Source organism: Microtus ochrogaster, linkage group LG2, assembly GCF_000317375.1.
Source record: "Microtus ochrogaster isolate Prairie Vole_2 linkage group LG2, MicOch1.0, whole genome shotgun sequence".
Lineage (NCBI taxonomy): Eukaryota > Metazoa > Chordata > Mammalia > Rodentia > Cricetidae > Microtus > Microtus ochrogaster.
In genome coordinates this window covers 51,302,204-51,313,537 of record NC_022028.1, presented here as the reverse complement: position 1 = coordinate 51,313,537, position 11,334 = coordinate 51,302,204, and the positions used below count along the sequence as shown (strand labels likewise).

The following is an 11,334-nucleotide window of genomic DNA, read 5'->3' as shown; positions in this document are numbered from 1 at the left end:
AAAAAAACCCGAAAACCACAACAGCAACAACAAAACACCCCTCCAAAATCCTTTCACTCAAACAAGGAGTCAGTGTAAAAATGAAGACATCTTGAATTTTTTTTTGTTCTTGCTGCCTTCAAATGATTTGCTTTCGTTCCCTCCCTTCCTCCCTCCCTCCCTTCCTTCCTTTATATTTCAGTACATCTCAACTGAGCCCAAACTGCTACAGGTGCGCCTAATGGCAGTTGCAGGAGACAGTACAGCCCTAGATCAATTCCCCCTCTGCTCTGCTGTGCTCTGTGTCCTGGGAGGTTAACTTCAAGCTTGGTTGCATCACCCGGCTCTCATGCCCTCAGGCTTCTATGGTGTAGAGAGAAATAAGCCACCATGTAGAGATGAGACTAGGAAAAGCTGGACATGGAGTTCACCGGGAGAGTCTTTGATCTTCCTTGGGTGCTGAGCACCCAGAAAGGAATGTGGTTCTGCTTCCTCTACTCAGAGTTCCAGGCTGCCACCTTTCCTCTCCTGGTTTGTTTGGCTCACCCTGCTGCCTTCTTGGTGCCATGGGGCCCAGAGCTGTCCCTGAGAGTGCCTCTGCTGGTCCTTAGTTCCCTTAACTCAACCCCACACTTAAGCAGATAATCCCTTCTATTGCTAACCCTCAAGGAAGAGACCACGCTGAATCAAGCAGTCAAGGAAGCACTATTATGGTTTGTGTTCCTATTAGGTTGTGCTGTACTGAAACTTGAAGCCAATCACAATATTTAAAATATTAAATCTTGCTGGGCATGGTGGCACATGCCTTTAATCTCAGCACTTGGGAGGCAGAGGCAGGAGAATCCCCTGAGTTGGAGGCCATTCTGATCTACAGAGCAAGTTCCAGGGCAGCCAGGCCTACACAGAGGAAACCCTGTTCTGGAAAAATTACATTAAACCTTGTGCATAATAATTAGCGTCTGGCCACCATTCTCGAGGCTTATCTTACTTTCGCCAATGCTGGAGATGGGATCTGGGGCCCTGCACATGTTAGAGTCAAGTCCCTGCTGTGAATGACATCCCTAACACTTTATTTTTAGGAGTGGGGATGAGGTAGGGTCAACGTGGAGCTGAGGGTGTCGACACCTGCCCCACAATTGCCCAGAATCCTGTGGGGAAACCGAGGAAGCACAGTTTTGCCCTGAACTCGGTCCTGGACTGCAGTCGGATGTGTCTGAGCTGCATCCCAAAGTCTGCACGGGTCCAGGATAGCTGTGACTGCAATCCCACACATTTGTAAATGAAGTCACGGGAAGTGAGTGCTAGGCCAGGTTGGGCTGGAGAGAGACTGTCTCCGACCCAAACAGAACAATGTGCTTGCTGGACATGGTGGTGCTTGCCTTTAATCCCAGCACTCAATAGGCAGGTGGATCTCAGGGTTAGAGGCCAGATCGATCTACATAGTGAGTTCCAGGATAGCGTGGAGAAACCCTTTCTCAAAATACCAAAAAACAGGGGGTTGGAGAGATGGCTCAGTGGTTAAGAGCACTGGCTGCTCTTCCAGAAGTCATGAGTTCAATTCCCAGCAACCACATGGTGGCTCACAACCATCTGTACTGAGATCTGGCGCCCTCCTCTGGCATGCAGGCATACATGGAGGCAGAATGTTGTATATATAATAAATAAATCTAAAAAACCAAACCCTTTAAAAAAATACCAACAAACAAACAAACCCCAATATTTGGACCAGGGAGATATGGTTAAAAAAAAAAAAAGCAAGTGTGCTGCGGATTGATTAGATGAATTTAAAGGTGACCATTACCTACCAGTTATAGAGCAGAGAAAATGACTGGAGCTACGTCAGGTTTTTGTTCTTTTCAGACAGAATCTTGTTTATTCTAGCCTAGAACTCACTGGCTGTGAAATTAACCTTGAACTCCTGCTTCCTTGGGCTCAAGTCCCGAGATTACAGGCGTGGGGCAGGGAGAATGAAAAACAGAAGGGAGACGGGGACAAATCAGCCCCTGTATGTTATGTCTAACTCACGACGGGGCGCGGGGGGGGGCATCCAGAAGGAAATGAGATAAAAAGTTTCGTTACAATCAGGCCACAACACAAACTCATTTAACAACTTATAGTCCGCACCGCCCCCCTTTGAATCCACCTCTTTACCCGTGGAGGAACTAAAGTGTCTGGAAAACTGGTCAAATGTTTTCATTTTTCGGAAAAGCAGAAATAACTAAATCTGCGATAAAGCAATCTAGCCTGATCAAAGCTAGGCGGAGGATAAGTTTGGGACCTTGAGACTTTGTCTCAAGTGATCAAGGAAAGTGATTTCTCATAATCTAGTTTCTCCTTCGCTATCCTGCAATTCTTGGGGCTGTGTGCAGAGGCCCAGGGAGTTGCGGCGGCTGCCAGGGAGAGCAAAGCTATTATAAAGGCTGCAGGTGCCCCTGCTGGCATCAGGATGGCGGGAGAACCTTCCCTTGTGTGAATGTGATCCTGGTGACCGTTTTTCTCCCCCTTCTAGACGTCCTCATTTGCCGCGCGCGGTTTGGGCGAGAGGCGGGAAAACAAGAGCTGTGCAAACTTGGCAGACTGTTCCCCGGGTAGGGGCCGGGGCGGCCACCGAGGGGGACCAGTTAGGTAGCCCCCAGCTCGGTAACCTTGACAACGACTCTCGGGCTCTCTAGTCGTTGCGACGCTGTGGAATCGCAGCCCAACGAGGAGGGGGCAAGCGTGCACCTTTGGCTGAGATCCGTGCCTGCGACTGCAAGCACCGTGGCACGGGAATAATGGCGGCAGCGTCAATGCTGGGCGGAAGTGAGGCAGAAGGGGTCTGGGATAGTGTGGCGGGGGAATGGCCGAGCCCGAGCACGACACCTCCGGGGCCAACGGGCACGCGGCGACGAGCTCGCGCTACCGCACGTCCCCGCCCACCTGACGGAACGGCCGGCGCGCGCCCCCAGTAACCGCGGTTTCTCGCCGCCTGACGTCACCGCCCCTGCCGCCTCTGATTGGGCGAGCGGGTCGGGTCACGTGGCACAAACGGGATCTATAACTAGTGGCGAGGGGAAGGCGGTGGTCCGCCATTTCGTGGACGCCAGGGCATTGAGAGCATCTGCGGAAGCAGATCGCGAGGGTGCGGGTGGGCCTCGTCGGAGTGTTGGGATTTGAACTGCGGTTCTCGAACCCAGGATCTCGGTAAGAGGCCGGCGGCGGGAGGGAGGGCTATGGAGTCGCACAGAGCCGAGGCGGGGCCCGGCGCAATGGCGGCGCCAGGTTGAGACAAAGGGGCGCCGCCGCCATTTTGTGACGTTCGGTCCCGGGCGGCGGCGGGGCCCCCGGCCGGCTCGGAGATGCTTCCCGGCCTCGGAATCGGGGGTTTTTCTCATTTCCGTGGCGGGGAGCCGAGGAGAGCGGTGACTCGGGACCGGGCTTCGGAGGGGGCCGATCTCGAACCGCATTCTGCACGTTGTGGCCTTTAATCTGATGGCGCCTTTTTTTCTTTCTTTTCTTTTTTTTTTTGCTCTAGGTTTTTTTGGGATAGGATCTAAGATTTTTTTTTAAGTCACAGTCAAATAGACCTTTATGTACTGAAGCCCCCTTCGGTCTTATTTAATGCTGGTTTAGTTTTTGCTTTAGAATTCGGATGTAATTAAATTGTGTTTCCAGTTGAAGTTGAGTTTGATGGTTTTTTTTTTTCTTTGACCTTTGCGTTCACAGGTGTGAAAACCGGGGATGGATGAGCTTTATTTTCCTTTAATTTTCGCGGAATGGCTTGGTCTCTCAACCGAGTCTTGGGTACAGGGTGGGGTCACGACAAAGTAGGATGTGCCTGGACTGGAATTTTTACTTAGATAATCGTTGCCTTTCTAGTAGGAGAGGCACTGAAAGTGAATTCTTGGATTTCCTTTTCATTTGGAAGTGTGAGATTAAAGGCTTACTGAACGTGTGTCCCTAAGGCGTGCTGTGCATTCTTGTTAGAGTCCGTGCTTTTTAGTTTCTCTTTAAAAGCAAAATTTTGTGCGTGTGCTGGGGCTTGGACTTAGCGTTGTGTGTACTAAGCAAGCACCCTACAGCTAAGCTATCCTCCCGGCCCTAAGATTGGTTTTTGAAGGTAACGTCCCTTTTTTTTTAATCCTGTGAAGATGGGGTCTCTTTACCATCTCCTGACCTCATAGCTGTCATTTCTTCGGCCTAGTGAGTCGCAGGCATGTGTGCCGGCTGTCGTAGTTTTTAAGACATCCACAGCGGTGTAGAACCTTTGTATGATTGTTTTTTCCCTGAGACCCTTTTGCCTCTGCCTCCTGAGCGCTGGGATTAAAGGCGCGTGCCAACCACCGTCCGGATATTTTGCTTTTTGAGGCAGGGTCATGCAGCCTAAGCTATCTTTGAGCTTCCTGTGGCCCTGGCTGTCTGGAACTGTCCCCATCTCTCCTTGAGATATTCTTCAAATTTAATGCTGGACTTGCATGAGCTCAGTTACGCTTGTCTTTCAGTACTTAAACTCCATGAAATGTTTGTCAGTTCAAAAACTCCTGGCAGTCAGTCACTAGTCTGGATTTTCCACTTTGGGCGTTTCATATTCTGGAAATTGTAAAGTCTTTCCGGTCTTAGAACATTTTCAAGATTTTCACTTTGTAGTATTTGTTGGTATGTTTCTGATTGCTGCACTACATTTGGGATAACTTCCTGGTAACTCCTTAGGTCGCCACAGCTCCTAGGAATAGTGCTGTAGAGAGATGTATTTGCATTCTAGGCTAGCCCCTACCGCTGAGCTATATCCAGACTCCCATAAGCTTGGGGAAGAAAAGCATACATGGAGCCAGGTGTGGGGGTGCACACTTTTAAATCCTCTTTCTCAGAAAACTGAAAAATCAGCACATGGATTGGCTGCTTGAAGAATTTTGATTGCATAAGAGTCTCATTTGAGGTGGTATGAGTATTGTTCTGGTAGTGCAGGAAGTTTTGTGGTGATGTATCTTGTAAGCTTTTGGTTGTGACTATTCCCCCCCCCCCAACAGTTTCCCTGTAGTTTTGGGTCCTGTCCTGCAACTAGCTCTTGTAGACCAGGCAGGCCTCGAACACACCAAGAGGCCTGCTGCCTTCCTGAGTGCTGAGATTAAAGGCATGGACTGCCACTGCCTGGCTAGGAAGCCTTTTATAAAAACATTTTAGTGTTGGTGATGGCTGGTTATGGTCCCAGCACAGAGAGGCAGAGGCAGGTGGAGCTCTTCACAATTAAAAACCAAAATAAACTTGTCTTTGGGGTGTGGTATAAGTGTACCACAGTGAAGGTCAGAAAGATGACTTGCAGGAGTTTTTCCCACAGTGTCCTGTAGCTCAACCTGAGTGGGCAGCCTTTACTTACTGTGCCATCTCCACAGCCCTCCTAAGGAAGCTTAAGTGAAGGCTTTGCAACTTAATTAAAGCTAGTAAGTTTTGGCATATGGAAGCATTTATATATTGCTTGTTTGGTTCAAATGTGGTCGTTTATCTAAACTTAATGGAGTGGCTGTGATTGAATAATGAAGGTGTATCCATCTCTTTTCAGCTGTAATTTCTTGTCAACAATTGTGTGATGATGGGTTAAGATTACTCCCCCACCCCCAAGACAGGTTTCTCTGTAGCTTTGAATCCAGGCACTCCCTCTGTAGACCAGACTGTAGGCCTGGAACTCACAGAGATATGACTGCCTCTGCCTCCGCCTCCTAAGTGCTGGGATCAAAGGCATGCACCACCACGGCCCAGCTTTTTGTTAGATTTTTGAGACAGAACTTCTTTGAGTACCCTGACTGTCCAGACACTAGCTCTGTAGAGGAGGCTGGCCATAATTAACTCAACGAGATCCACCTGGCCCTGCCTCTCACGTGCTGGGATTAAAGGCGTGCACTACTTTTTAAAATGTTTGAGATGATTTCCTGTGTCAGTAGTGGAAGCTGGTCTTGAACACCTAGCTCCATCTCTGAATACTGTCACCCCACCTCCTGTTGGTTGTTGGGTTTAATTTGAAGCTAAACAGTCAAGCCTCACCCCTTCTGCATATTATATGTAGAACTGATAGAGTTTGGCACAGTTCAAGGCCAAAGTTAAAAGTTGGGTGGGGGGGGCTGGAGAGATGGCTCAGAGGGTAAGAGCACTGGCTGCTCTTCCAGAGGTCCCGAGTTCAATTCCCAGCAACCACATGGTGGCTCACTACCATCTATAATGAGACCTGGTGCCTTCCTTGCCAGCAGTACCATTGTATGCTTAATAAATAAATATTTAAAAAAAGTTGGGTGGGGCTGTGGTGGCACACCTTTTATTTAATCCAGCACTTGGGACGCTGAGGCAGGCGGATCTCTTAGCAAAATCTAGGACAGTCAGGACTGTTAGACAAAGAAACTTTCTTGGAAAAATAAAACTGTTCCCTAACTCACAGTCCATATTGTGTTAATTGATCTATTTGATCCTTGGGTGTTTTCTCAGTTCCGTGATGGCTTTAAAAGAGTGAGATGAGGCTGGCATCTGACTCAGATCCCCCTGCCTCCCAAGTGCTAGAATATATTTATTCTGTAGCCCTGTCTGGCTTGGAACTCCATGTAAAGACCAGTTTAGCTTCAAACTCAGAGAGCCTGCCTCTGGCTGCTGACTTTGAAAATTTTTTTTTCTGGGGATTATGGAGGAAGAGTATGGGGTGGGGGATAGATAGCACGGGTTCTTTGACAGTAGGATTTGTAGTTGTGTGTTGGCCTTTTTAGTTTGTTTCTGTTTTAAATAAAGGTCATGTTTGCTTCTAGGCTTGAGTCCAGAAGCTTGTGTATGCTAGACAAATACCACTAATCTATATTTCCTACGATTTGTTTTTTAACTAGACTGCTTTGATAAATATTTGTCGTTTTTTTTTCTTACAGAAATGCATCGTGATTCCTGTCCATTAGATTGTAAGGTGTATGTAGGTAATCTTGGAAACAATGGGAACAAGACTGAATTAGAACGGGCATTTGGCTATTATGGACCGCTCCGAAGTGTGTGGGTTGCTCGAAACCCTCCTGGCTTTGCTTTCGTTGAATTTGAGGATCCCCGAGATGCTGCTGATGCTGTCCGAGAGCTAGATGGAAGGTAATGTTAATGGCAAATAGTTAATCTGGTTTCTAGCGTTTCAATTTTCTAGGACATGTGGCTGTCACAAACATTCCTGCTGTTGTGTGACTTAGAGCCAGATGTGTCTTAAACCTGAATTCCCAGCACTTGACAGTTAGACGGGAGTTCAAAGCCAGCCTTGCTTTCATAACAAGTGGAACGGAAGGATACTTTTCCATCACATTGCCTTATAATGTGGAAAGGATTGGCGGTAGCTCTGATGTCGTAGGTTAGTTATGTGTTCCTACAAGTTGGAATAGTAAAAGTTTGCAAGGGTCTCTTATCAGCTGCCTAAATGTGCTGGGTTAATTCTGATGGCTCTGGACAAATGAAGGACAAATATCAACCATGGCTGAACTTTTTTGTTATTAGGAAGAATTTTTTTGTATGCCAGTTGTTAAATAATAATGGAGGGGGATAATATGAAACAGCCAAAGTAATTGTAGTGTATCTCTAAGCCATTAGAGAAGTATAGGAGAATGAAAAATTGAAGGGAACAAGTTATAGTGGAAATATATGAGAAATACAAAGTCAAAAACCAAGGTCCTTAATAATTAAAGCTACTAACAGTTAATATTGAATTCAAGTTTGAGGACAGCCAGGGTAACACAGTGAGACCGTCTCTAAAATTTGGGCTGTCTGTGTTTTTCCTGTATGTTATGCCTTTACTATGCATTCCTACTAGTCACAGGCCACAAGGTGTTTCACCCCCTGGAACTAGAATTGTAGGTTGTCATTGTGAGCCACTTTGGGAGTGCTGGGAGCCAAGCCCGGGTCTTCTACAAGAGTGGCCAGTGCTTTTAGCTACTGAGCCCTTTTTGTAGCCTTTATTTTGAAGTAGATTCTCTAGCCTAGACTGGCAAAGAAAGAGGCTTCCTCTCTGCCTAGTGCTGGAATTAAATTAAAGGTGTACCATACTCAGCCAGACTGATAAGTAGTAAAATTGTTTTCTTTTTAAAAAGCCCATTTGAGGGCTGGAGAAGATGGCTCAGCGGTTAAGAGCATTGCCTGCTCTTCCAAAGGTCCTGAGTTCAATTCCCAGCAACCACATGGTGGCTCACAACCATCTGTAATGAGGTCTGGTGCCCTCTTCTGGCCTGCAGGCATACACACACAGAGAAACAGAATATTGTATATATAATAAATAAATAAAAAAAATAAAAAATCCCATTTGAGAAGATTTGTTTGGTCGTTTAACCTATGTAAAGAGTTTAGCAAATTTAGAAACTTAGACCAAACAGGTCTGGAAAACTCCTAAGAGTGTCAAATTTGGTTCCATTTGGGTGGAATCAGGAGAGATCGAGATGGACCCCTGGACCACCGTGCCTGCTATGAGCAATTTTGTGACTAGTGTCCCTTCTCCTTAGAACACTATGTGGCTGCCGAGTAAGAGTGGAGCTGTCGAATGGTGAGAAAAGAAGTCGGAATCGTGGCCCCCCTCCCTCTTGGGGTCGTCGCCCTCGAGATGATTACCGTAGGAGGAGTCCTCCACCTCGGCGAAGGTACTTGAGAGAGCACGTTTTAGAGAGAGGCATTGGTGTAATGGAGTAGCTAGTAGGAGCAGGTATTTCTGCTAAGTTTGTTGGTGGGTTTTAACTTACTGAGAACATCTGAGGTTTCTACGAAACGTTTGCTGGGTGTAGTTTGGGGTATGTGAGTTGTGCTGAGTGTTGGCTTTTGTCTGTAGGTGTATTATTCATGTTGGTAGTTAGTAACTTCTGTCTTGGATCTGTCTTCTAGTTCATCTTCTAGTTGCATCTTTCCAAGTCTTCCCTTTTACTTCAGTTTAGGCCTTTTTCCATTTCTTGACTCCATAATGATCAACATTACATTCAACTAGCTCTTCACAGATGTGGTTTCTACTAGCACAACTGTAGTATTTATCAAAACAGGCAGCTGTTTTTAATGTTACAACCGGTAAAGTAGAAGTCTTTCTGAAACAAACTTAAGTCACTAACCAATAAAGGGGGCGAAAAAGTATTCCCAGTCATCCATTCTTGATTCCCCAATAGAAGAGAATTCAGTTTTTTTTTTTAATGATTGAAATGGCATCATTCTTGGACCAGGCATATTGCCTGGGTGCAAACTCCTCATCTCCTCAAATCAAGCCTCCAAAATAGTTTCTGTAGGACTGAATTTACCTCTTACAGGTGAGTGAAGTCCTAGGAGATAGGAGTTCAAAATCTTGCCCCTTTTGCTATTTTGAAAAACAACACACTGTTGCCCATCATATTAAAGAGTATTTGTTAGCTAATAGATGGTTGTACTGATGGCTTGTTTTTCATTTTTTTTGTGCTTTTTGGTCCATCTATTAATAAAAATGAACCCCGTTACAGAGTCACCATCATGTCTCTTCTCACCACCCTCTGAGTCTGCATTAGCCAGTCAACTAGCCCTTTCAGCGTCATGTGACCAGCGCGCCCCATTCAGCTTGGCTGGTGTCGTTTCACATGACCCAGGCTGGCCAGTCGTCAGGTTGCACCGCCCTTTGGTTCCCGAGCATGCTGTTTTCTCTCAGCCTTCTCTCCAACCTTAACCAAATCGGCAGCAGCCACCTCGACCGCCCACACATTCCTGGCCAATCAGCTCAGCTGTTTATTTACCAAATGTCTTCACAACAACTACAGCAGCAGCCTTCGGCTAACAAAAAAGCAGGAAAAATCCACAACACCCCCTTCGCCAACCAACTAAATCCAACGCAACATCTGGCAAAACCTTTTCAGCAAATTCTTCCTGGCCGTCAGTCCGGCAGCCTCACCTCACCATTTCTAGCTTGTTGAAACCCAAAACTAGTAAGTTTTTCCTGCTTATACAGTTTACTGCTGGTTAAAAATAAGGAGTAAGCGGCTTAAGTAATTCTTTTTTCTGGATCAAAGGCTGGCTGTGCATAATTGAATGGTAACGTACAATATATTGCTTGAAACAACTTTTAAGGGTGATAGGGAACTCATAATGTGACTAGACCTTCAAGTGAACTTATGTGCATGTGTGAGATGCCAGACTAAAATTTTAATAACTCTAACAAAGATTTTAGCTTTTCTTCCTAGCAAAAATTTGTTAAATCCTATCACCTTTAAATGGTTTTACTAACAGTTTTCAAAATTTAAAAAATTTGGGGGTGAAGTGTGGGCCAAGCTACGGTAATTTTGGTGAGCCTAAACACACTCTGAAAATGTGACATCACAAATGCAGTTCTAATGTAGCACTAAATGGCATCCATGTTTACACCTGTCGCCTTTTCACAAATGACACTATCCACCTGGTACTTAAGTCTTGTTACAGACTTAAAAGGTTTGCATGGGTTCCAAATACTGGTTTACGGTACTATTTTTTGGAACTACTTGGGACTACATTTGGTGTGGTGTTTGGGTAGTGGAGTTAGTTTGACATGAAGTTTTGCATTGGACAGATCTGCTGTGAAGCATTCTTTGTTAAATCCATGGTTGGAATACCTGCTTTCACTTGAGCTTTTGGTTCCTTAATCCTTCTGTGCCTTTTTTTTTCTTTTCTTTTTTTATTTTTGGACGATGAGTGCCAGTTCTTCGGCACATTCACTGGGCCCAACAGTGAGATTGAAAAGTTGGGAAATGCCTCACGCCATATATACTAATTGACAATTAGGCTAATTTTGCTGTTTCTGCTTTTAGATCTCCAAGAAGGAGAAGCTTCTCTCGAAGCCGGAGCAGGTAAATGTGCCCCAGTTTCAGAAATGGCAGCTTCTCATACTCCTAAGCTGTTTTAAAGTACTTGTTTAATGAGATTTAGATAACCCTAATAATGGTAGTGTCTTGGGTAGCTTATAGTCAGTGTTCAGTTAGAATGAACCAGTCTTTTTATGAGATAAATGTCTAACATCATTGGCTAATGGGCTTTTTGTTTTTTAGGTCACTTTCTAGAGATAGGAGAAGAGAGAGGTCTCTGTCTCGTGAGAGAAACCACAAGCCGTCTCGATCTTTCTCTAGGTCTCGTAGGTAAGCTCACTAATGACTGACCTATTGAAGATACACCTATATGATGCTTTTATTCTATGTACTATCAAGATAGTAATGACTTTTTTTGTTTTTAGCCGATCTAGGTCAAATGAAAGGAAGTAGAAGACCAGTTTGCAAAAGAAGTGGTGTACAGGAAGTAACTTCATTTGACAGGAGTATGTACAGGAAATTCAAGTTTTGTTTGAGACTTCATAAGCTTGGTGCATTTTTAAGATGTTTTAGCTGTTCATGTTCCCTTAAGCAAGATTGAATTTGCTTT

General features: G+C 45.4%; 1 protein-coding gene across 1 annotated transcript; it reads left to right on the top strand.

Annotated features, from left to right (window-relative positions):
- The first annotated feature begins 3,020 nt into the window (after positions 1-3,020).
- On the top strand, positions 3,021-11,334 carry Srsf3 (serine and arginine rich splicing factor 3). The gene is made up of 6 exons (XM_005360337.3): positions 3,021-3,162; positions 6,855-7,062; positions 8,451-8,585; positions 10,731-10,769; positions 10,968-11,054; positions 11,150-11,334. Exons 2-6 carry the CDS (start codon positions 6,857-6,859, stop codon positions 11,175-11,177), a joined length of 495 nt encoding a protein of 164 aa, XP_005360394.1. The 5' UTR covers positions 3,021-3,162; positions 6,855-6,856; the 3' UTR covers positions 11,178-11,334.

What these genes read in the sequence shown, in the direction of transcription:
- Srsf3 (XM_005360337.3), top strand. Translation starts at nt 6,857, where the DNA reads ATGCATCGTGATTCCTGTCCATTAGATTGTAAGGTGTATGTAGGTAAT. An exon ending in AGTCCTCCACCTCGGCGAAG is followed by an intron (nt 8,586 to 10,730) that starts GTACTTGAGAGA and finishes TTCTGCTTTTAG; the next exon opens with ATCTCCAAGAAGGAGAAGCT. An exon ending in TTCTCTCGAAGCCGGAGCAG is followed by an intron (nt 10,770 to 10,967) that starts GTAAATGTGCCC and finishes TTTGTTTTTTAG; the next exon opens with GTCACTTTCTAGAGATAGGA.